Here is a 27,277-nt window from a genome sequence, read left to right on the forward strand (position 1 = left end):
ACCTGTGACTCAAAAAGGAATAGAAAGACGCCTTATATTTGTCATTGTTGCAAGACACCAATCTAACTTGATTTCTCTACAAAAATTTAACACGAGTGCAAGACAACCTTTGAGAACGAAACTAAAAGCTGAAAAGTACTAGTGTAATTTTCATGTTTTTGAATGTTTCATGGGATATTTTGTGTTTTTATTATTACATATATAATAAACAAAAAATAGGAAAATAGTAAAATTTAAAGTGCGAGATATGTGTTTTCAAAGCATTAACATTGTCATGTGACATGTTCATTTCGTGCAGTTTTTGGTTTTTAAAGTACTTTTAGTAAAAATTAACTTTAAAATTTATTTGGATAATGTAACCTTTCTCACAAACTGAGCTGTTTCACTGAAATTGGTGAATACATTTTTTATTGCTATTTAAATTTAGCGGTATCAGGCCGCACTTGGGACACTGTGGCAGAGGACGACCTGGGAAGCTGAGGGTTAGTAACACAAAGATCATAATATTTTAAAAAATAATTGGCGTCATCAGAATGTCGTAAAAAACCGCCACATTATTTATAGTTTCTTGCGGAGAGCTCACAGTTCGGCAAACCCTAATTTATTCTAATCCGTCATGCGTTCTCCGGCAAACGTGAAAAGCCTGCAGATCGCAAGTGGTTTTTCAGCAATTTTATCAACACGATTATTTTTAAAAAAATATGAGTAAACTTTTTGTACAACCAGATAGAATGTATTAGATTTTAGGAATTTTTAAATGAATGGGAAAATCAAGAAAAAAATTTGGTAATGGCACTGTGCTCCTGACGAAATTAATTACTTGGATTTCGCATACAATTTTTTTATATTGGCATAGAGAGAAAATTGAGAGGAATGTGACTTATGAATTTTCACAAGGCAGCTCACTGCCAGTTAGTGTCGTTGTTTCGCGCTGTTTTGACAATTTTTTTATTTACACGTAATTGGACTTCCACCTAAACAATGATTTACACAGGAAACGCGCATTATTGTTGTCGGATTAAATCAATGGTGGTGAAACTGCGGTCCCTGATAAATTTTTTTGTGCAGCCCATGGTTCTCAGCTGTACGTTATAATGATATACATTTAGAAACTAATAGCCGAATAAAAAAGCGTCCCCTGACGTAAACAGCTTCTTAAGTAACTTTCCTGCTCAACAAACAAACATAAATACTCAGAGCAATGGTTTAAAAACTGACATTCAAGACATTTAGTACACATTTGCGATCGTGTTTCATATTGCATCATGCATTTAAAAATAAAATTACTGATACTATTGTTAACCAATTAATTGCCCGTTCTCACAAACACTTAGTGAATTAGTCACAACTTTAGGATCGCTGAGGGAGGCAGAAATCTGAAATTAAGAACAGTCGACACGAAATGTTCCGAATGATTTCGACTTGTAACAATCTGTGGTCGGGGGCGACGAACAAACTTATCGCGTCACTTGTATAGCCAGACTACCGGGGTCTCATAACATACTACATGTCTCGATCCCTGAGTCAACAGATGGGGACATTTGCAAGAAAACAACCATTTGCACGAACAGTTCGCCGACGTTTGCAGCAGCATGGACTATCAGCTCGGAGACCATGGCTGTGGTTACCCTTGATGCTGCATCACAGACAGGAGTACCTGTGATGGTGCACTCAATGACGAACCTGCGTACATGAATGGCAAAACTTTATTTTTTCGGATGAATCCAGGTTCTGTTTACAGCATCATGATGGATGCATCCATGTTTCGCGACATCGCGGTGAACGCACATTGGAAGCGTGTATTCATCATCGCCATACTGGCGTATCATCCGGCATTATGGAATGGGGTGCCATTGGTTACGTGTCTCGGTCACCTCTTGTTCACATTGACGGCAGTTCGAACAGTGGACGTTACATTTCAGATGTGATAAGACCCGTGGCCCTACCCTTCATTTGATCCCTGCGAAATCCTACATTTCAGCAGGATAATGCACGACCGCATGTTGCAGGTCTATGCATGGGCCTTTCTGGATACAGAAAATGTTTGACTGCTGCCCTGGCCAGCACATTCTCCAGATCTCTCACCAATTGAAAATGTCTGGTCAATGGTGGCTGAGCAACTGGCTCGTCACAATACGCAAGCCACTACTCTTGATGAACTGTGGTATCGTGTTGAAGCTGCATGGGCAGCTGTACCTGTATGCGCCATCCAAGATCTGTTTGACTCAATGCTCAGGCATAACAAGGCCATTATTATGGCCAGAGGTGGTTGTTCTGGGTACTGATTTCTCAGGATCTATGCACCCAAATGGCGTGAAAATGTAATCACATGTCAGTTCTAGTGTAATTTATTTGTCCAATGACTACTCATTTATCATCTGCATTTCTTCTTGGTGTAGCAATTTTAATGACCAGTAGTGTATGTTATCCAAATTCATGGTGGTAATTCTACCAATGTGTTGGTTCATGCTGAGCACCCAGCAGCTTACTTGGTAATAGCTTCTTACTTTACTGCTTTTCAACTTCAAAAAAGACTAGTTGAAGACATTCTGCCTCCCCCACCTCCCCTCATCACCATGATTTAGCCCTATAATCCTAAATTATATAATAAAACCTTTCACTGACTAGTATCTGCTTCAGGCTCTTATTCATCTTATGATACGGCCTCAGGCCCTGATTCAGTTCATAAGTATGGGATTAAACATGTGAATGTGACTCATTCCATCTGCTCTGGGTCTTCAACCAAATCCAGCCAAATCCAGCTAAAAGATATTTTCTCTTTACAGTGGAGAGATAGTGTCATCATACAAATCCTTAAACCAGACAAAATCTAACATCCATCAACAGCTGCTGACTGATTAGCGTCACCAACATGCTCTGGAAACTGGTTGAAAGAACAGTAGCCTGATAATTATGCTGGCTTCTCCAATCATGGGGCTGTTTGCCCTCCTATAGGTGTAGCTTCCAGGGAAGATGACCCATACCTGACCATCTGGTTATTTTGGAAATAGCAACCTGATAAATTTCTCTAAATTCCATCTCATTAAAACTTTTTCACCTACGTAATGAATATGGCACTGTGCCACCATCACAGTTTACTTACCTTCCATGACTGGAGCTTTTGAGGCTCCTCAACAATTTTTGTCTTTTTTTTTTATCTCCTGTTACTTTCAGGTAAGAGTTGGTACATCACTCAGCTCCACATATGATCAAGAGAGCAATCACCATCAGGGCTCCATGCTGAGTGTGAACACGCTTTTTTATTGTCATCAGTGGGCTAGTATTTCTGCTCGACCAGTGGTTACGCTTGGCCAAACTCCCTGCCACCCCAACATCACTCTTTTACTCTGTTCTTTAATCAACTTCAGATGTGGTTAGCACTTTTTTCTGCTGCACCCTGTTTTGCTTTTTTAGGAGTGCTTCTTCATATAGCATAACACAAGATCCTAAGAATTCTTTATCATGAAACTAGTCAGTGATGAAGGAACAGTGTGTTCTCTTCTCATTAAAAGCACTTTCACAATAAATGATTAGTTGTGAGGGGCACCACTCACTGCATGCTGAACACCAGGGACACTAGATAGTACCCACCCTCCTGCTGACCTGGTTACTTTTCTTACCTTTTTTTGCTACTGTCAGTGCCACATGCATTCATCACATTTTTAACCTCCTAATGTTAACTGTTAACTATTGTGGTCTACCTCTCCACCCAGTTAGAAGGAATTTATTCTGTCAGTCTTTTACCTGTGTCAGGTCGATGGGCTAGATGTGGGGGAGGAGCCTTTTCTGCAGATGAGTACTAGGGACCTCATCTGCTCTCTGGCTGACCACTATATTTCATATCTTGTGCAACTATTTCTCATTTCTGATATTACTGTTGCTTTTATAGCCTTGATTTTAGCACTCCTGCATACTATCACAATGTAATCAGATTGCCAGCCAGAGTGGCCGAGCAGTTCTAGGTGCTACAGTCTGGAACTGCCCTACTGCTATGGTCGCAGGTTTGAATCCTGCCTCAGGTATGGATGTGTGTGATGTCCTTAGGTTAGCTAGGTTTAAGTTGTTCTAAGTTCTAGGGGACTGATGACCTCAGAAGTTAAGTCCCATAGTGCTCAGAGCTTTTTTTTATCAGATTTCTGGCTGAGTTCACTAACTCCAGATGGACTGTCCCTTGAATAAGGGACTGATGACCTAACTGCCCATTCTGTAAAACATACATATTGAATTAAAAAATGTCATGCCCCAAGAACTGAATTTTGTATGAGACATAAAAAATGTTTTATATGCCAAATGATGTTAATTAACGACTGAATGTTAATTGTTGGTAGATTACTATGGTACTTAAAGCATACACACGAATCATTAGGATATACTAAATACAACTTTTTTAATGTAAATGTTTTTTGCCATTCTTTTTCATGATTTAATGATTGGATATCATATTCTCATGTTTTTTAAATTATAAGATCGAGCAAGTATCCAACAAAATAAACAACTACTTAGGAAAAAAAAAAATTAAAAAAATGGAGAGGGTGTTATTATTCATGTAATAATAATGTTATGATGTAATAATAATGTTTTGTTGAAAGTAAACATTATAAATCTGAAACATAAAAATACATAGACAATTGCAATTCTCTATTATCATCAGTAAAAATACATAGTCACAGTGTCATTTGCTAGCGCCCCTCAAAAGTTGAGAAACAAGAAATAAGTTATAGTTTTCCCAGAAATATTTTTAAAACTTTGTGGGTGTATCGCTCACACTAAAACAAAACAAAATGGGCATAGCCATATAAACATATAATCAAAATTTTCGGTTTTAGAGTTATAATGAAAGTTTTTAATCAATACATTCAGAGCACAGCAACGTTCAACAATTGAAGCTTGCAATCAGTACTTAAAATTCCTCTTGTGATTGTATTGATGCAAATAAACAGGCTGAAGCACTCATTGTACCATGTGTCTGCAAAGTTTCTACACAGTGGTGAGCCCCGTGTGTGTCACCTTGTGGGGTGTATAAGGTTCGCAGCACATGCAAGAGTCACATGTGAGTGTTCTGTGGACCTGCGGGACTTCCAGTGGTAGAGTTGAGATAGTAGTGTTGCATGTGCATTGCAGCTGTTAGTTGTGTTATTGTCTAGTTCTTGTGCAAGCTGAGTGTAGTGGGAATGATTACTGTCACAGAGAGGGCATTTGTAGTGGAATAGGTCTTCCGTGCAGGAGGAAACTTTATGGGGCCTGTGAGGTGGCAACTTCGATTGTGTTCTGCTGCTTTGAGGTGTCCACATTGTGATGCTGTACATGATTTAATTAGAAAATTCCAGACAAAAGGTTCAGGTCATGAGACACACAAACTAGTAGGCCCATAATTTCAACAGGACAAAATATTTGACATTTTGGACAAGATGTTGCAAAGTCTAAAAAGATCAGTGGGGAGATTATTGCAAGAGGCTAAAGTGTCTCCTTCAACAGCACATAAGACCACAATCACAGCTCTGTATAAAATTACTGCTGTGCAACAATTAAATTGTGTGGATCATGTGAAATGAATAGTGTTTTGTGATTGGTTTCAGCAATTTAACTGACAAGGAATTGGTGTTAATTTCCAAAATTCAAGAATTTGATCATCAGAAAATCCACATGCGTCAAGAGAAATGCCATTGCGCACAGAGAAAATTGGAGTGTGGGTTGCCATAATGTAAATGTAAATTATAGGGCCAATCTTTTCTAATACCACTGTCACTTCCGATGTCTATTGTTCCCAGACAATTTATCCATTTATTGCCCTGATGAATGAAAGTATCAGTCATTCACTTTTCCAACAAAACAAACCTACCACTCATACAGCACACTAATCCCTATGAGTTTCAGAAGAAATCTTTGAACACGGAGTAATTAAGGTAGGTCTCTGGCCCTCACATTCACTGGATCCGTATCTGCTTGACCGTTTCCTTTGGGGTACGGCTAAAAAATTTGTTAATCAAAATAACCCAAAGACACTAGATGAACTGAAGGCAGTGAAAATTGATTATCTGCATTCATTGACATCTGAAACATTGGTAAAGGTATCTGTAAATCAATGTAAGCATGTTGAACTATGCCTTCAAGAAAGAGGAAAACCTTTTCAGCACCTACTGTGATACTGGTGAGTAAAGTGTATTTAATTGTCATTAATATAATTAATTAATTTCATTGTTTTAATTGTAATAATAAAAATGTTGAATCCCATCTCCCAACATAACTGCAGCCACTAGTAGTGAATCCCAGCCCCTACCTTATACAAAGTTATGAACGTGCTGCCAACCTTATACACCCCACAAGGTGAGACAAGCAGAGAACACCACTGTGGAGAGACTCTGGGGATGCACTGTATCTTCAGTGATGAGTTGCCTTGGGTATAGGTTTACATTTGGTATTTGTGTACATTTAAGGGCTGTCTGTGTTACTTGGTTCACATGTGGTGTAGCAGTAGCAGTAGCAGTAGCAGTAGCAACAGCAGTGGCAGCAGGAGTGAGTTACCTAATAAATGTTCCTTAACCATGGTGAGATATTCCTTTTGTGAGCAGGCAAATATGATTTAAATGTCAAACCCCATGAATGATAATGAATGCAACATCATATTAGAATGTGTTTTCAAATAGGAGACAGCTGAGTAATTAAACTTTTGCTGTTGTTTATCACATTGCTGGCTTTAAGTTCTGTGGCATCTCTAATGGGTGGTTTAAAGTAGACCAAAACTATCTTGTATGTCTAACAACAAAGACAGCATTTCCATGCTGTCAAACAAGATGCAGGTATGATCACATGCACATCACAGAATGATAATGATGATTTTAGATAGATAACCATGGTCTGTAATTTCTCTCAACCTTAATACTTTGTATTACTATCTTACGAAAAAACTGAGCATTTCACAGAAGTGCTGTACAAGTAAAAACAGAACAGTGTAGTAGCATGTAACAATAGCACTAACAGACCAATAGAACACTGCTGTAGTGATGGGTTGGCAACAGTCTTTGTGCCTGCGTGATGCAGGCAGCGAACAAGGTGATTATGCTTCTCTATGGCCAGACAGTGTAAGTTGCAAGCAGACTTGGCAGCAATATTTTCATGGTAGCATCAGTATACTTCTTTTTCTCTTGAATGTGTAAAGGGACAATAGTGGATTACTAAACACAAAAACAAACGGAGGCATGTAGCTGTATTTGTTACAGTTCTGTTATCTGTATGATTCCTTTTACTACTTAAGAATATAACTCTGGATTCCTTGAAGTTCTCATTTTTGTCCAGCTCTACACCACAGTCTGGTATCAGTTCTTGCTATCAAAATGTTTGGGTGTCATTCAGTTATGTAGTGGGGAAAGGAGTACAGCCAGCTGTGGTGTGTGGCTCTCTCCATAAACAGTTTATTCATAATCACTGGACGTTGGCAAAGGACTTTGTCTTTTGCTGTGAAGAGCAGCACAATTTGTTAGTCGGAATGCACAGAGTTTAATGATATCCTATGATAATCCCCCCTCCCCAGTTGAGGTCTACCCTGGCCATTTTAAATAAAAAATATATTTAATAAATATACTTAATGCTTGTCTTTCATGTATTACATTTTTTCTGTGAAAGTGGGTGAGAAAATAACATTATTTTAAGATTCATTTTAATGAGTTTAATTAAGTTGATTGTTTTGACAGCTTCCAAATGGTTCACCATTATTGTAGTTTTTTGAAAATAATTTCTTCAAGTAAGTAAATACAAATTAGTTGGTGGTACCACCTTCCCTAATTCCTCTCATTCCATCTACATTCATATGCTTCCTGCACTGTAATCTGCATAAAACACTCTGCTCACAAATCTTGGATCATACATGTAAACTAAAAGCTTTTTGTTGGTTTCACACATTGATTAAAAACTTTCATAAAATATGTTTTTGTAGAGACTGTATTGAACACTGTTTTAAGACATAAAAACATCTTGCTTTAAATACACCAATCCTGAGCAGGAACTAGTATTCATGTTTATAACTATCGGACAGATAAAAAGGTTCCAGAAAACAGTAGGCCTAACTGTTTTAACAGATCGCTAAAAAATGACCTTTTACAGATACAGACCAATGTCACAGAACCTCAAAAGTTTTGGTACAAATTCATTTTAAACACAATAACATACATTTGTGAGTTGTAGATGATCATGACTCTTTCTCAACTGATATGCATTAATTTGGCTGATCTGGAAGCAAACTTCCCAAAAGAAATCTAGCACTTGTGCAGCATGCCTTTCAGAATGGGGAATCCCAGGCATATGCACATATTACGAATTCAGTTCAAGTCAGTCTACATAATCACTGGCATGTCTTTTGATACTGTTTTTGCCTGGGATTAATTTTATAGAACAAAATGTTATCTTTCTTAAGAATGGGGGTTTTATGAATTTAAAAGTTAATGTGAGATTTTAATTGATTTCCCCCTTTAAATGGAACTGGTGAGGTTTTGCTGGACTAAGTTCTTTCTCTTTCAGCTTATGTAATTAATGGATGCCCCAAATCAATAATTGAACATACTGGTACTACTTATTTGGTAGCAAGGCCTAGGCTGATCACATGTAATGGCATTCTATTTCAGTTTTTTGTATCATTATTCTGTAGTCTGACTCATGGCTACTTCACATGGAATGATATTCACAATGAAGGTGGGATATATGCAAGTGCGGAAATGACATTTGGCATGAAAAGTGGGTTCCTGGATGCTTTGAGTATGCAGCTGGAAGAAGCAAATAACAGCCGAAAAATCAAGAGAGATAGATACTGTTCTTTCATAGAAGACATTAAACAAGCCAAAGCAAAGCAGAGTAAAAAGAGTTTATTGACTATCATTGACTAAGAACATATGACGTTGTTGAAGTTGATGGAAAGAAAAAACTTACTGCATCAGTAACAGGAGAAAACAGCACTATTTTTTACTAAGTCCATACAAAAGAACTGTTCAAAATACTGCATGATACTCACTTGAAAATAGGACATGGAGGTTGGACACACATGGCAAAGGAACTGCAGTTTAAGTACAAAAAGTCACCAAAGAGATCATTACATTGTACCTTTGCTTATGCAGATCTTGTCAGACTAAATTGTCAAATCCAAACAAAGGTTTAGTTTCTAAACCTCTAATATTTAAATAATTTAATTAATAATGCCAGGTAGGTATGATAGACATGCAAAGTACCCCTGATGGGATGTAGTAGTTCATACTCTGTTACCAAGATCACAGTGAACCAAGTTTATATTATTGTGACCCCTGACAAGTTAAAGAGCAGAAGAAGCTGCTTAACATTTGCTTGACATGTTTATAGGTGCTCCAAGTGTGCTGCAGTCAGATAATGGTAGTGTTTTAGAACCATGTTTGAAATGAGCTAAACAACATGTGGCCTGAGCTGAAATTAGTACTTGGAAAATCCAGGCATAGCCAAAGCCAAGTTTCCATCAAATTGGCCAACCTGGATGTACAGGAAATGTTGACATGGGTGCAGACGAATAACTCAGCACTTTGGGCAGAGTGTCTTTGATTCATCCAATTCATGAAAAACCATTCCTTTCTTCAAGGAATTCAGCAATGGCCATACAAGGGTATGTTTGGCTGTAAAGCAAAAGTGGGGTTCAATATTTCAAATCTGCCTAAATAAATTACTAATAACATTGTGACAGAGAAAGACCTTGAGAAAGTCGAACAGTAAATGGAGGAAGCTATAAATGTTGGAACTATTCCAAACAATGAAACTGCTGCTATAGAGGTTGAAGCATCAGAAACTAAAAACCTGATACCTGACAATAACAAGATGAAACTAAACTGCATGGTTAGTGAAGAAGAGTGTAATGGAGCTGCTTGTTGTATACCTTGCAGCACAGATGTGCATGAAATTTGTGGAAGCAATAATGAACAGGAAGGATATAGAGGGAAAAATTATTTGCAAACTCTCTTATAATAAACCAGAAATCAGAGAAGAGGGCAGGAGCACAAGATAATCTGCAAGCACAAGGTGTAGAATGCTTAAAAATTCAGATGCAAAATTCCCACCTGCAAAAGTTAGAGACAATGTTTGTATCCATATACCAGATTTTGACAGAGATCTGAGATCCAAGGCGGCTTCTTGCAGTTCTCATGAATGTCAAAGGCACTTTCTACAAGCTGGGAACAGAACATGCTATACTCTAGCAACTATATTCCAGAAACGAGTTCTCTGTTCTGCAAGGAATCTGTGGCAAAAGAAGAAAAATCATTATGAACCGTATTGTCTTTAAAGTTGAAAGAAGATTACTGTTAATGTAGTAAAAGATCCACGCAGTGGACACCAAATGAAAAAGCTACTCCTTATGTTTCTGATCTAGACTGCCATAAAAATGCGAAGGACTGTTAATCAGAACCCAGGGAGAAGTTGTAGTCTAATTCACAATCCATTTATTGATCTTAAACAAGATAAGACAACAAAATTATTAAAGCAACATCATACAAAAATATTTATTTAACAAAAGCCTTACTAAAATGGGATCTATGGTGCACAAAGTGATCCGCTGGGGATCAACACACGACACTAACCAGAACACTACTCACTCTATCTCACTTCATACACGTGAATCCAGGTTATGGCATTAAACTATGCCACCACCAAGTATCTCTATTATACCACACAAAAAAAGGAAAAATATGGTTCGAAAGAACAGGGTGCTGAGAAATAGATATTATAGCCCTACGTTGCAGCAGCGAATACTTTACCATCCTACTGGTCAAGGTGGCACACTATGATGCGTTCGGTGACTGAAGTAGTGGACAGTGGCAATCTGTTATTAAATGCGCGTTCCCGAAAAATGCAAGTATGCTGTCTTGCGTTCGGTTAATTCAGAACGCAGGTACTTCCCTAAGAGCCTCTGAAACCCTGATGGATTCCAGTGTGCAGGTGGACCTGTTTGCTGGTTTGCCAAACCAATTTGACTCCGTGCCACGACTGTGAGTGTCTGAATACGTCAAATGTTTAGACGGCCAACTCAAGACAAATAAGTACATCCACGTGTCACTCGTGACCGTGATGATATAAGCAGTACCTCTGATGGTTCAGAAGGTGACTCACAGGCCCTAAGTCACGCTCTACCAAAGGACACAAGTCTCACCGTTTAGGTAGAGACCTGTAGTACTTTACTAGCAAAGTGCCAGAACAAGACTTGTACCAGAGTGCTAATCTCCCTTCCTCAGTGTTTCCTCCTCAGCTCAGTTCCAAAAGCACATTTCTCTTTTTTTACTTCCCCAAATTTCACACAAGCCAATCACGAGCTCGAGCCTGGCATTCTAAGCTCGGTGAATGGTCTTTGCACTGCAAACCGATTCGACCAATCAGAGACTTTAAAGTTAATTGGCAGAAAATGGAAAAAAATTCAGCAGTCTCTTTCCCACATGTTTGCCATGTCTTTTGCTAATACAATACAGGGTGGAATCACAGCCCTTTACAAACAGCTTGTTATCTCCCCTGTTGTGTCCATTTCAAAGTTTGCAAAGACCGGCCATAAACTCACATTGATAAAAGATGTTTAGAAACAGTCTGCACACCAGTTTTCCTGTCCAATGGACTTAATGTGTTTCTGCACAATGCGACTGTGGCACGGCCTGTCTGGAAATGTCTCCTCACCATTCTCCAGAAAAAATGCACTTTGTCACCCAACCAATGCCGTGCTTTTACTGCAGTCGTTTAAGTCGGCACCCCCCCCCCCCCCCCCCCCCTTTGAACATAGGTAAAGCTTACCGTATTTCTTTCCCTAGAGCACGCAAACAAGACCATAAACTGCTGTCCACCATTCCATCACAATGTATGGAGTCAAATCGCCATAGATCATATACCCTACTCCAAATCAGAAGTGAGTGTGCCCTGCAATCTGTCACTGGCAAGTTGCCAAGGATACAATCAAGCAATTGCTCTATTAAATGCTCCACAGATTGCTGAAAATGCAGAAATAAGAAAATACTGTGTAATTCCAAATGTTATAAAAGCTTAACTCATAAAAAGTGAATACTGGTTGTATCAAGAAAGTTATAAAGTGAATATATTGTATAAAGATTGTATTTTTTATAAGTGGGATTGATAAAATAAATAGATTGCATACAGCTTGAAATTATACCTATTCATCCACTCTTCATTTATCTTTTCATTCTGGCATATCTGTCTTCCTAACTTCACAAACTGGCTGACCAGAACCCTACCTACTCAGTTCAGTGATGTTGGCCATTTCCTGACTTCTACGATTTGTAACTGTGGAATCAAATTTGCTGTTAGGTACCAACCCTCTATCAGGCAGCTGGCTGCAGTATTTAATAATTGCGAGACCTTGTTCCCTTTCTGTTCCTTGCGGGAGTGTCAAGTTCAAAATGAAATGGCAGCATTTCATCATATTAGCAGGTCAGGCAGAAAGCAGGACATCAGTGTTTTGCACAAACTGGATAGCTAGCATTAGCAGGAGCTTATTAAAGCAATATGACTGAGAAGTATCACATCACCTACTTACATGAAGTAAGAAGCTGGACTAGGCTGTTGGTATAACAAATGCATTAAGCAAATAAGGCATGATATGAATTGGTGATACATTCCTATTAGGAAAGCCTATGCAGTCATTACAAGTGACGTTGGGTCAATGCCAGCTGATATTTCACCCTATAAATACACCAGCATTTGAGTTCAGAAGGGAGACAGTCGGAAGGACCGATGATGTACAGGAAGTGTGCACTTGATTCTGTAACATGGTATTGACTCTGGGTGTAATTCTGTTGTAGATTTCCTGTTTGTCCTCAACACCACCAACAGCTACCGGAGATATGTCTTCCTCTCCGTAAGCCCCAGTCAAGAGTCTGGCACTGCTGACAGCTTCCAACACAGATGGAAGGCCTGGGGGTCTTCCATGTTGACTTGTCCAGGACACCAGCATTCCTGACACTTCAGTGGAGCCACAGGGCCTACCTGCATGGCAGGGCAGGGTCGGCGCACTTCCCAACCAAATGGCAACTGTCTTCATGGTTTGGAGAGCAGAGATGAGCCACAGTTACAGGAGGTGATGCATGTGTAAGCTACATATGCATGCCCCGCCTTCTTAGAGTGTGGAGGGTGGACTCAGCATCGTCTTCCTGAGTAGCTGCCATGCAGTCGTGGTGCATCTGGACCAGCAGCAGCAGCAGCAGCAGAGGACTGCCGTAGATTCAGTAAAAGAGAGGTGTATTTGCAGAAATAAATAAACCAGTGTACACAGGTTACAACCACCACCTCTTCCCTGAGAATCTGTCAGGTGGCAACTATTGGGAGGCGTGGCAGATGGATAGTGTGTCAGGAGGTACTCGCCCAGTTTGCCACTTTTCCACTTGCTGGTTCCTCAGGGAAGAGGAGGTAGTTGTAACATGTGTATGCCAGTGGGCACAAAAAGAAGTGACTTTTAACCATTTATTTCTGCAAATACATCTCTCCTTTAGCAATGCTATGATGGTCCTCTGTCGCTGCTCGTCTGGGTGTGCCGCAACTGCATGGCAGCTACTCAGGCAGCTGCTCTGTCTCCACCCTCCGTACTTGAAGGAGGTGGGGCATGCATATGTGGCTTACACATGCCAGCCTACCAGGTCCTCGATCCCCCCCTGCAGCGGTGGCTCATTTATACTCTCTGAACCATGTAGATAATTGACATTTGGTTGGGAAGTGTGCCGACCCTGGCTAGCTGTGCAGGTAGGTCCCATGGCTCCACTGAAGCATCAAAAACGCTGGTGTCCTGGCCCAAGTCAACATGGAACACCTCCACATCTTCCCATCTGCATTGGAAGCTGTCAGCAGTGCCAAACTCATGAATGGTGCTTACAGAGAGGAAGACATCTCTCCAGTGGCTGTTGGTGGTGGTGAGCACATGCAGGGAATCTAAAATAGACTTACATCCAGCTTCAGTATCATGTCAGAAAATTGAGTGGACACATCCTGTATGTCATTGATCCTTCTGACCATCTCCCTACTGAACTCAAATGCTGGAGTATTTATAGTGTGAAATATTGGCTGGTGTTGACCCAACATCACTTGTCATGACTGCATAGGCTTTCCTAATATGAATGTGTCAGCGATTTATATCATGCCCTATTTGCTTAATGCATCTATTTACACCAACAGACTGGTCCGTAAAAATATTCAGGACCCCTTCCTGTGTAAGCACTGCGGCTTCTTACTTCGTGTAAGGAGGTGATGTGATACTTCGGTCATATTGCCTTACTAAGATCCTACTGATGCTAGCTACCCAGTTCACACAGTGTTGATGCTTTATGCCTGACCTGCTAACATAATAAAACACTGCCATTTTGTTTTGTGCTTGTTGACACTCCTGCAAGGAACACAAAGTGAATGAGGTCTCATACTTGTAAGATTCTATGGCCGGCTGCCTCCTGATACAGGGTTAGTACATAACAGTGCTTTGCTTCTTTCTTCAGAGTTTGGCCCATTGGTCCCAGACTGTGTGTGTGTGTGTGTGTGTGTGTGTGTGTGTGTGTGTGTGTGTGTGTGTGTGTGTGTGTGTGTGTGTGTGTGTGTGTGTGTGCGCGCGCCTTTTTTCTCTTTTTCTGCTTCTGGAGTTGGAGGTAAAGAAGTGTTAATTGGTAATACATTGGTTGCCCAGCATAAATGGTTTATTGTGCAAAAAGTGTTGGAATGCTTTCTAGGGGGGTGCAGCTACTTGTGTTGCTTGGGCCTTAAACTAGTCCTTGTCCAAACAATAAAAAAGTAAAAAATAAAACTTGGGAAACTTTAGAAGGTCAGAACCTTGTAAATGAGGTAAAGTACAATTATTTTTCAAATGGTTTTATTTTGAAAGTGAACATTGCAGTTGTTCACACTTGGTCAACTGATAACCCCAATTACTATATAATACATTAAAATAAGAGGAGGTGGTATAGTGGCAATTATTTTGATTTAAGTGAGTAACAGTACCACTGTAAATTTCATGGTAAGTATTAATAGTAAAACAGTCCTGTGTGTTTCAGAGACTCCTTAAAGAAGATGAAGCCATGTGGATCACTAATTACAATGATGCTAATATGCACTATAAAATGTAAGTACAATGAGAATAGCTTTGTCATGCCTCTGTGATTTCGAAAAATTATAGTGAATAACTTAGATATGACAACTTGCTTTGAGACACTATTTCTACACAGACAATATGAAAATCTGAGTCCAAATTGGTGGACTCCAGCCAATGTGTATGTAACAAGAAAGTAATATAATTATGTGAAAATCTGTTGAACTTGCATTTAAAGAGGTTTTGAGGTGTTTTTTAATGATGTAGATATATATCTGTATACAAAATATAAATAAAATTACTTCTTGCATTGTTTTGTCAAATGAGTACTGGAAGGAACATGATTCTTTTTATAACAGAGAGGAATAATTAATTACAAAAATTTATCTCATAATGAAGGTTGAAATAAGTCTTAGAGCCATTGAAAAAAAAGGGACAAATATGTTTTACTCACCTCTGGGACAGATGGTCACTGTGAAGAATAAAACTGCATTATCTGTAACCCTTCAGTGGAGGCAAACATATCTAAAATGAAAGATAATCTGAGCAAAGGTACAGGAAACAAGACAATGTATGTATTCCCAGCTAAGACTGTGAGCTGTTAAACAGCCTGAATAAGAGGGTTAATCTGTTAAGTGACCCTCATATTGTCTGAATTCTATGAAAATCTTCTTGAATACTGGTGCCTTATTGGAGAAAAGGATAGGAGATTAGGATAATATATTAAACGATAGGTACAGCCTTTTGATGTTTCCAAATTAAATATTACTCCTGGAACCATTGTCTGTAACATTTAAACTGTCAGACCAGGGCTATAGCCTGATCTTCACTTTCCTGGGAAATGCACTTGCTATTACAACACTTGCACCATGATATATCTTCAGTTTCATGTCAGTATACATGAAAAAAGAAAGATTTTATTGAATCAACCTAAATTACCATTTTAGTTTTTATGGCCTTAAATGACCAGTTACCAATTGGATAATGTTTCATGCTCTTAGGAAAGAGTGTCCACTTCGCATTTCCTTTTGTTTTGCTGGTGCCAACAGTCAAAATTATAAAAGGCTAATGAGCTAAAATAGCGGTGAGCTTACATTATGAGACTGCTCCTCTTGCTGTCAGCTGAGATCGTGGAAAGTTGAAGATGGATTGCGGCCATTATTGTTTTTATGTCATGCTTGTATAATACAGCTGATATTCCCTTTAGTAGCACCTCACCATGCTCTGTTTCTTTGTCCACAAAGAAAGAGGAAAGAACAAATGTAGAATGGAATATAATAATTTAAATGTGGACAGATTACAGAATAAAGGAGGAATTGAGCAGTAGTGTTCTCCATTGGTTGTAATTAACTTTTGGAGATAAGTTCCATTTTAGAATAAATCACTAGTTAAGATACTGAGACCTTCAAAGGCTCTACCCTTGTCACCTTGTGCAAGAACAGGTCTCCTATGCTTGATCACCAAAAATAAACAATATTCATTGGACATGATAATCACCAGTTGAGCTTTGAGACAAAATGAATTACCAAATAACTATTAAACTCACAGAGCTCACACAGGCATAATCATACCCCCATATTCGTGATGAATGATACAAACATGAAAGACTTAGGATATGTTGGAAGGAAGAGTTGTTGGTACAAGTTCGGAAAGTGTCAGTGCATGCAACGTAAGTTTTGACATTTAGACTCGAAGGATATGGGCAGGGTAGGAAACCATGAAGACTGTAAAGTATAAACTCTCCAGATGATATTGCAAATATTGGAGTTCATAATGCAGTTAAGATCAGATATTGATTTTGTTACAATATGATACTCTTTACCAACCTTGCACTGGAATGATGAACATTCCTGTGTCTCACAATCATCAGAATCATTGCCAAAGCTTTGAAATAACACTTCATGGAGAGTACAGTCTCTGACAAGGTTCTACCCTGAAAAACAGGATACAAATGGGCTCTTTGTGGCATTACAATGTAAACTTCACAAGGAGAATTAAGTGCTATAGCTGGACTCTAACCTACTGAAGAGTTGGTGAAAGAAGATAATTGACAGTTGCAGTGGACTTTCCTCTACTACAGCCAGTCAGCAATGCTGTTTTATATATCTCTCTCTGGCAATATCTCAGAATTTTTGCAGCTCTATAGATGAGTAATGTTTTTGCATATAGCTATTTGAGCCTGGCAGTTGAAAGCTGGCAACAGTGCTGTTGGCTGTCGGGGATATTTTTCTCACTGAATCTACTACAGGTAGGTCATTGCTATGAACCATGTAGTGTGTGGAATCAAGAGCAACACTTAATCAATAGCTTAAAATGTTTAGAGACTGAACATTAAGATTATGAACACTATGAGCCTGAATAACTTCTGATGAATGAAATCCAGAACAATCTTATGCAGCACTCACAGTTTCAAAATCGAAGTCCAGGTCCAGAAAGTGAGGTAATAACTGTAGTATAGAAATGGTGTAACTATGGGTTTAGTAATGAAAATTCAATTGGTGGATGTGTGTGCTGTGCTGAGTCTTTATTTCAAGTAGAGGGCTAATGGCCAGTCACACAAGATATGTTTCTTGCCGCACCTAAGCTGGTGGTTGATAAATGTGTGAGTTGGAGCCGTACTACATTAACACCAGCACTCTCTGAATTCATTTCCACATTGAAGAAAGGGCTGTTAAAAGACCACACACTGCTCACAAATAAAATGCAAACAAAACTGAGATGTAATAAGTCCGGTAAAGATTATCATAATTGTTGAATAACATTCTCATTTGAAACAAGGAGTGCTCCTTTCATATACAGCTGGGACAATTAATTTGTGCAAGAATCTTGATATACATTTACACTAAGTGCTCACTTTTCTAATTCAATTTACTTTTTTCTGTTGTTGTTTAGCTTTTTTGTTTTTGTGTGTACAGTTTCTATTGGGGATGTGTTCCATACTGTGAGATTTTTAAGAAACATTTACAGTTACATCAATGAGCCAACATCTTATGAACACCTGCTTAATAGCTAGTTTGTCCAGATTTGGTACACAATACAGCACCATTACTGCTGTAAGATGACATTGCTCTTGGGGAAGATGTGAAGCATGAAGGGATGCAGATGGTCCGCAGCTGAAATGTGTTCTATTACTACTACAGGTCCCATTCTGCTAAACCAGGTCGATTATCATCTCCGAAAACGCCCATTGTCAAGATAAACGGCGACTCCAAATATGCACCATGGCATGGGTACAGGCCAGTGGGAACAGTATTATGTTATGGAAAACAGTCTCCTGTGCATGGGACAGGAGACTGTTTTCCATAACATAATACTGTTGACACTGGCCTGTACCCATGCCATGGTGCAAATTTGGAGTCACCATTTATCTTGATGACGGGCGTTTTCGAAGATGATAATCGACCTGGTTTAACAGAAAACATGATTATCTGAAGACACGTCTCCACTGATCCTTGGTCAAATCCTGATGGTCCTGTACACACTGCAGGTGTAATTGTTGGTGTCGTTGGATCAACATGAGAACAAACAGAGGTTGTCTGCAGTGGAGTTCCATGTTCAATGGTATACCTTGAACAGTGTGCTCTGAAACACTTCTGTGTGCCCTAGCATTGGGCTCTGTTGGCAGAGATACCACAGATCACCATCTATCTTATGTTACAGAGCAGACAAGTCCCAGAACCCCACGTTTTGCAAAGAATCATGGATGTCTTACTGCTTAGCACCTAGTGGTAGTTCCACTATTCTTCTACCATGACAGTACCATGTGAACATTGGACCAGCTTGACTGCTTTTGAAATAGTTATTCACAGACTCTACATAATAATAATCTGCCCTTTGTTGACTCTTATCTCAATAGATTTCCCCATTTTGAGCCCATATCTTTTCTAGGGTGATCCCCCATCCATCTCTGCTTACACGCTCTCATTACCACATCATGCCTAAAATGCCACCAGATTCAGCATCACAGTGAGCAAGTGGCATAATGGTTTTGCTGTTAAGTGTAGAATTTTCTTCAGAACAGTGTGCAGCATTTTACAATAATGTAAAAGCAGCACTGTGTGTGCGTGTGTGTCACTATGGATTTAGTTCACATATGCAAATCATTAGTTTACATACACTGTTTGATCAAAAGTATCTGGACACCTCCAGAAACATACGTTTCTCATATTAGACACATTGTGCTGCCAGGTAATCCATATCAGCAACCTCAGTAGTCATTAGACATCATGAGAGAGCAGGAGGGAGCACTCCGTGGAACTCAGACTTCGAATGTGGTCAGGAGATTGGGTGTCACTTACATCCTACATCTGTGTGTGAGGTTTCCACACTCCTAAACATCCATAGGTCCACTGTTTCCAATGTGATGGTTAAGAAGACATGTGAAGAGACACATACAGCACAAAAGCGTACAGGCCGACCTCATCTATTAACTGACGGAAATCACTGACAGTTGAAGGGGGTCATAATGTGTAATAGGCAGACATCTATCCAGGCCATCACACAGGAATTCCAAACTGCATTAGGATCCACTGCAAGTACTATGATAATTAGGCTGGAGATGAGAAAACTTGAATTTCATCATCAAGCGGCTGCTCATAAGCCACGCATCATGCTGGCAAATGCCAAATGACGCCTCGCTTTGTGTAAGGAGCATAAACATTGGACGATTGAACAGTGGAAAAATGTTGTGTGGAGTGACAAATCATGGTACACAATGTGGCGATTCGATGGCAGTCTGGGTATGGCGAATGCCCGGTGAAAGTCATCTGCCAGCATGTGTAGTGCCGACAGTAAAATTTGGAGGCGGTGGTGTTATGGTGTGGTCATGTTTTTCAAGGAGGGGGCTTGCACCACTTGTAGTTTTACGTAGCACTATCACAGCATGGGCCTACATTGATATTTTGAGCACCTTCTTGCCTCCCACTGTTGAAGAGTAATTCGGGAATAGTGATTGCGTCTTTCAACACGATCGAACACCTGTTCATAATGCACGACCTGTGGCAGTGGTTCCATGACAATAACATCCCAGTAATGGACTGGCCTGCACAGTCCTGACCTGAATCGTACAGAAAACCTTTGAGGTGTTTTGGAACGCTGACTTCGTGCCAGGCCTCACCGACCGACATTGATGCATCTCCTCAGTGCAGCACTCTGTGAAGAATGGGCTGCCGTTCCCCAAGAAACCTTCCAGCACCTGACTGAATGTATGCCTGCAAGAGTGGAAGCTATCAGTAAGGCTAAGGGTGGGTCAACACAATATTGAATTCCAGCATTACCGATGGAGGGTGCAAGAACTTGTAAATAATTTTCAGCAAGGTGTTCGGACACTTTTGATCACATAGTGTATATATAAATGCACAAATTGATATAAAAAGTGAAAATCTGAAATTATCAGTTTCTTGTTGAAATAACAAACCTACAGCTACATACATTGTTTTACCAAGAGACATTAAAATTTGAAATCTTCTACTGAATAACATCTTTCATCCATTAATAAATGCTTCAGTTTATTCTTTAAGGTGTTTAAACCAGATATCTTTGATAGTCTGTTGTTGAAAATTGTTCCTGTTGAATGTAGACTAAGGTCTGCAGCCTTTTTACTTGCACTTCTTTGAATGTTTTCCATACATTACTGTTTATTACATTATGTTCTGGATTTAGTTTTACGAACATGATTGCCTGCAGGATGTACACAGAGTAGATGGTAAGTATTTTATATTTTCTGAAAATTTCTGTACAAGACACACTACCTCTTGCTGCCCTTTTGTGTTGTTTGAAAAGCCCATCTGTATAGACTGCTAGTGCTCCACCCAATATCTGAATGCTGTACTCATGGACTGTAGACATAAATGGTAAGATTTTCCTGTAATCATGTCAACAAGATTCTGAAAAAGTTAGGAGAAGAGCACTAAACGTTCAGAGAATGTTCTTATTTTATAATTAGAGACTGAGGACTTCACACAGACATGAAAAAGCAATAGTAACAATCTCAGTAGAGAGATCCATAGGACGTGCCTCTTAATTTAAGGATAGGATATGGGATATGTGATATGAGATGGGATATAGGATAGGGGATGGGATATAGGGGATGGGAGGAGGAAGTAGTTTCCAACCCTGAAACAGGTTGTTAGAGGAAATATTGAGCAATAAGATAGGCACATTTGAATGATTCCTGAAGTTCAAATAGTTTAAGCTTCAATTTGGAATACAGCACCAGGAATCTGTTGTCAGATCCTTAATGCACACGAAGTACATGAAACGGATAAGACAAGGTTTGAGGAAGAGTGATGATACGTTCAAACTTCTACTAAACTATAGCAAAACAGTATCAATAAACAGCTATTCACCCATTGAGCTACTAACAGCACATCATATTTGCATATTAGATTCCATCTCCCTAAAAACAGCTAGAGATGAAAATCCTGAATAAATTGTTAATGGAATCTTGACCCTGTCAATGAGATAGCAATATTGAGAACTACGTTTCTACTACATGCGTCCAAAAAGATGAATCTACATCTACATCTACATGACTACTCTGCAATTCACATTTAAGTGCTTGGCAGAGGGTTCATCGAACCACAATCATACTATCTCTCTACTATTCCACTCCCGAACAGCGAGCGGGAAAAACGAACACATAAACCTTTCTGTTCGAGCTCTGATTTCTCTTATTTTATTTTGATGATCATTCCTACCTATGTAGGTTGGGCTCAACAAAATATTTTCGCATTCGGAAGAGAAAGTTGGTGACTGAAATTTCGTAAAAAGGTCTCGCCGCGACGAAAAACGTCTATGCTGTAATGACTTCCATCCCAACTCGTGTATCATATCTGCCACACTCTCTCCCCTATAACGCGATAATACAAAACGAGCTGCCCTTCTTTGCACCCTCTCGATGTCCTCCGTCAATCCCACCTGGTAAGGATCCCACACCGCGCAGCAATATTCTAACAGAGGACGAACGAGTGTAGTGTAAGCTGTCTCTTTAGTGGACTTGTTGCATCTTCTAAGTGTCCTGCCAATGAAACGCAACCTTTGGCTCGCCTTCCCGACAATATTATCTATGTGGTCCTTCCAACTGAAGTTGTTTGTAATTTTAACACCCAGGTACTTAGTTGAATTGACAGCCGTGAGAATTGTACTATTTATCGAGTAATCGAATTCCAACGGATTTCTTTTGGAACTCATGTGGATCATCTCACACTTTTCGTTATTTAGCGTCAACTGCCACCTGACACACCATACAGCAATCTTTTCTAAATCGCTTTGCAGCTGATACTGGTCTTCGGATGACCTTACTAGACGGTAAATTACAGCATCATCTGCGAACAACCTAAGAGAACTGCTCAGATTGTCACCCAGGTCATTTATATAGATCAGGAACAGTAGAGGTCCCAGGACGCTTCCCTGGGGAACACCTGATATCACTTCAGTTTTACTCGATGATTTGCCGTCTATTACTACGAACTGCGACCTTCCTGACAGGAAATCACGAATCCAGTCGCACAACTGAGACGATACCCCATAGCTCCGCAGCTTGATTAGAAGTCGCTTGTGAGGAACGGTGTCAAAAGCTTTCCGGAAATCTAGAAATACGGAATCAACTTGAGATCCCCTGTCGATAGCGGCCATTACTTCGTGCGAATAAAGAGCTAGCTGCGTTGCACAAGAGCGATGTTTTCTGAAGCCATGCTGATTACGTGTCAATAGATCGTTCCCTTCGAGGTGATTCATAATGTTTGAATACAGTATATGCTCCAAAACCCTACTGCAAACCGACGTCAATGATATAGGTCTGTAGTTAAATGGATTACTCCTACTACCCTTCTTGAACACTGGTGCGACCTGCGCAATTTTCCAATCTGTAGGTACAGATCTATCGGTGAGCGAGCAGTTGTATATGAGTGCTAAGTAGGGAGCTATAGTATCAGCGTAATCTGAAAGGAACCTAATCGGTATACAATCTGGACCTGAAGACTTGCCCGTATCAAGCGATTTGAGTTGCTTCGCAACCCCTAAGGTATCTACTACTAAGAAACTCATGCTAGCAGATGTTCGTGTTTCAAATTCTGGAATATTCCATTCGTCTTCCCTGGTGAAGGAATTTCGGAAAACTGCGTTCAATAACTCCGCTTTAGCGGCGCAGTCGTCGATAACAGTACCATCGGCACTGCGCAGCGAAGGTATTGACTGCGTCTTGCCGCTTGTGTACTTTACATACGACCAGAATTTCTTCGGATTTTCTACCAAATTTCGAGACAATGTTTCGTTGTGGAACCTATTAAAGGCATCTCGCATCGAAGTACGTGCCAAATTTCGCGCGTCTGTAAATTTTAGCCCATCTTCAGGATTTCGCGTTCTTCTGAACTTCGCATGCTTTTTCCGTTGCCTCTGCAACAGCGTTCGGACCTTTTTTGTGTACCACGGGGGATCCGTTCCATCTCTTACCAATTTATGAGGTATGAATATCTCAATTGCTGTTGCTACTATATCTTTGAATTTGAGCCACATCTCGTCTACATTCGCATAGTCAGTTCGGAAGGAATGGAAATTGTCTTTTAGGAAGGCTTCTAGTGGTACTTTATCCGCTTTTTTAAATAAAATTATTTTGCGTTTGTTTTTGATGGATTTGGAAGAAATGGTATTGAGCCTAGCTACAATGACCTTGTGATCACTAATCCCTGTATCAGTCATGATGCTCTCTATCAGCTCTGGATTGTTTGTGGCCAAGAGGTCAAGTGTGTTTTCGCAACCATTTACAATTCGCGTGGGTTCGTGGACTAACTGCTCTAAATAATTTTCGGAGAATGCATTTAGGACAATCTCGGAAGACGTTTTGTGCCTACCACCGGTTTTGAACAAGTATTTTTGCCAACATACCGAGGGTAGGTTGAATTCCCCACCAACTATAACCGTATGAGTGGGGTATTTATTTGTTACGAGACTCAAACTTTCTCTGAACTGTTCCGCAACTGTATCATCGGAGTCTGGGGGTCGGTAGAAGGAGCCAATTATTAACTTAATTCGGCTGTTAAGTATAACCTCCACCCACACCAATTCGCACAGAGTATCTACTTCGACTTCACTACAAGATAAACCACTACTGACAGACACCAACACTCCACCACCAATTCTGCCTAATCTATCTTTCCTGAACACCGTCTGAGACTTCGTAAAAATTTCTGCAGAACTTATTTCAGGCTTTAGCCAGCTTTCTGTACCTATAACGATATCAGCTTCTGTGCTTTCTATTAGCGCTTGGAATCTTCATTATCCAGACACCTTTCTTGGAGGTTCCATGCATTGTGCTGTTACTTGCATTTATTCAGAGGAACAACTTTCACTTTGTTAGATTGATGCTGGACACACAAGACAGGTGATATGAGCAGAGAAAGTTATGACACCATAACAGTTGTTGAGTGAGGAAGTTACTTGGCTAAACTGAAACCCTTAGGAACAGTTGGAAGGAATTAGGGACCCTAGATACTGTACCAACTTTCAAAAGACTTTGATTTTTGTTTTAGATTTAATATTCTGATTCATAATGTACAGTCAGTACGTCATGGTTGTTAAAAGTAGTAGAGATCTGTTGTTACTTAACCATACATTTTAGTATAAGTAATTAAAAATAGTGATTGCCAGCATGCAAATCTGGTGTAGTGTGTTCATTGTAGTCATCTTGGCCTCGTCAGTGAATAGCAATACAAAAACTATCAGTCCAACCATTACAACTGTCTTATATTGCCATCAATAAATGCTGTTTGTAATTCAGTGACATACATTATTACAAAGATGCAAATGTGATGAATTACTTACGTAGATTACCTTATCAACTGCATCTCATAAATGATGGTTGGTTTACAAATATATCTAGAAAAATTTCCCAGCTGATTCACACTCAGAAATGCAAAAAATTCACATAAAACAGCTCTCTCTCTCTCTCTCTCTCTCTCTCTCTCTCTCTCTCTCTCTCTCTCTCTCTCTCTCTCTCTCTCTCTAAAAAAATATTTATTGCATGTTTCAGCTGTTAAGAGCTGTGCTCGTTCAAGAGACTTTGCCCGAACACATGATGCCTTAAGCACCAATCTAGTGGAGGTAAGCTTCATTTTTATAATTTTTTTTTTGTATACATTGTGTGTGAAATGTCATTTATTAGTCAGATGATGTACATTTGGGAATCATTCGACTGATGCACAGAAAACTTACAATAAACAGTTCTCACATACATGGCTTCTCTGCTGTTAAAAAAACTCTCTGCCAATGAGTCTCCTAAAACTCATTCCTTCTCATGCATCGAACTTTATCTTCAATAATTTCTTTTTTTTTTTTTTTAAAAAAAAGACCAGACTTAAACAATAAACTATGGCAAATCTGAAAGACAGAATACTTACATCCTTTGCCTGTTGACTTTCATCCTACTGAGGTGGCCTTCATCACACTAACTAGAATGATCTGGACATTTTAGACCCCTGCAGTGTCAAACAGAGCTTATTTATCTGGTAAAAAAAGATTTTCAAATACCAAATCTGTTAATACATACATAAATCCATTCCCAGGCTTTCCTGTACCAATCTGACTTTATTTTTGGCAATGTTCTCCCAGTTCAAAATTACCTGAAAGCTCATTCCACCTGTTTTCCAGTGCCACTGTGGCCTTCAGTGACATTATAGATTAGTTCACTATGACTTAAAGTTGAAGTTTGAGGTGAACTGATATGATTCCTATTTGATATCCTCTCGCTACCTCTTAGAATTGCCTTTTGTTGTCCTCGCTAAGCTTCACATCTTGTTGCCAAACTATAAAACATTCTTAGACCATCATACCTATCCTACCTTGCAGTTGTTAACCCCTACATTTGTGTCCACTGTAAAATATGCCCGTATGCATCCATCCATAGTCATCTACTCCAGTCCTCAACACATACAAATCTGAAACAGTAAAGGTGGTGGCAAATGTAATACTACTCACTTCACTTTTTAGCTGCCATTGCATAACATATTAGTAGGGGTGACCACCACCAAGTTGTCTGCAGCTTGTGGTCTAATGGCTAGTGTCACTATCTCCAGATCTTGGGGTACACGGTTTGATTCCCAAGCGGGTCTAATATTTTCTTCACTCAGGAATTGGGAGTTTGTGTTGTCCTTCTCATTCCAAGTCATCTCCATCACTAACATGCACAAATGGCCAAAGTGACGTCAAATAGGGAGACTTGCACTAGGCTGCTGAGCAAGCCCAGATGTAGTCTCCTGGCCAACAAAGCTATGTGATCATTTCATCACCACCACGAAGTTAACAGAAAATCTAATTGGAGACAAATTTTCTGCCTTTGGGACATTCAGTAACCAACTGCTGAGCACAGTCTGAGGACATAAAGAAATGTTCTCTTTCTGGCTTACTGATGACTTCAACATTAGTAAAACTAACTTGTTGCATTAGTACATCTAGCAGAATGATAGTCAATGTTCAGATTGATCTGCAGTATAATTTAGTCCATACAGCTTTTTGAAGTCACTATATTGTATGTGTTTCAATCAACCAGATAAAGTGGAATACCATGCAATCATAAATATTTGGAGGATTTGTTGCCAGTGTAAATTTGCCCAAAGCTAATGGCTACTCTGCTCATGGTGCGCAACAACTGACAAAAACATAGTGGTGCACAATGTGGTACTAGACTGTTAGTGAACCAAGGTTTATGTAATAGCTAGAGACATAACAGAAAATAAGTATAGTATGTTTTATATTGAACCATGCTTGACAGTGCAAGGTGCCAATAAGTTCCAGAAAGCCATACACAAAAATGGTTTTTCAGATGGGTTAAATTTAGAGTTGTATTTATCACAAAGATAAAGGGTCAAGTGTTCTAAATAGCACTTAGCCTAGTATGTATATTGGAACAATTGGCATACTGTAGCTATCCTACAGTACAGAGTCAAAATTTGAACATTACACACTTCCTCCAGCCCAGGTAAATTGAGCAAATTGGTTGTTCCCCTTCCATTAGGTGTGGTCTATGAAAGGTCTAAGATGGCTTATAAACACACCATTTGTTCATGAGAAAACCCCAAAAAATTGTGATTTTTCCATACCAGCTCCAATTGTGACAATGGCCACTTCAGTAATTCCTATTTATGGCAAATCATCAAATAGTGACTTCAAAAAGCTGTATGGACTAAATTATACTGCAGATCAATCTGAACATTGACTATCCTTGAT

General features: G+C 39.5%; 1 protein-coding gene across 4 annotated transcripts in view; it reads left to right on the forward strand.

Annotated features, from left to right (window-relative positions):
- LOC126323656 (pancreatic triacylglycerol lipase-like) overlaps window positions 1-27,277 on the forward strand; it is a 182,663-nt gene that overhangs the window by 36,925 nt on the left and 118,461 nt on the right. For 2 of the 4 annotated variants that reach the window (XM_049994705.1, XM_049994702.1), the window contains exons 2-3: window positions 15,024-15,091; window positions 25,086-25,156. In XM_049994705.1, the coding sequence (XP_049850662.1) occupies window positions 15,040-15,091; window positions 25,086-25,156 (123 nt within the window). In that variant the 5' untranslated portion in view covers window positions 15,024-15,039. Of the gene's footprint in view, window positions 1-15,008; window positions 15,092-25,085; window positions 25,157-27,277 lie in introns of all 4 variants that reach the window. The other 2 variants (XM_049994703.1, XM_049994704.1) reach the window with 1 other exon arrangement.

This window comes from Schistocerca gregaria, chromosome 2 (genome assembly GCF_023897955.1).
Source record: "Schistocerca gregaria isolate iqSchGreg1 chromosome 2, iqSchGreg1.2, whole genome shotgun sequence".
Classification (NCBI taxonomy): Eukaryota; Metazoa; Arthropoda; class Insecta; order Orthoptera; family Acrididae; genus Schistocerca; species Schistocerca gregaria.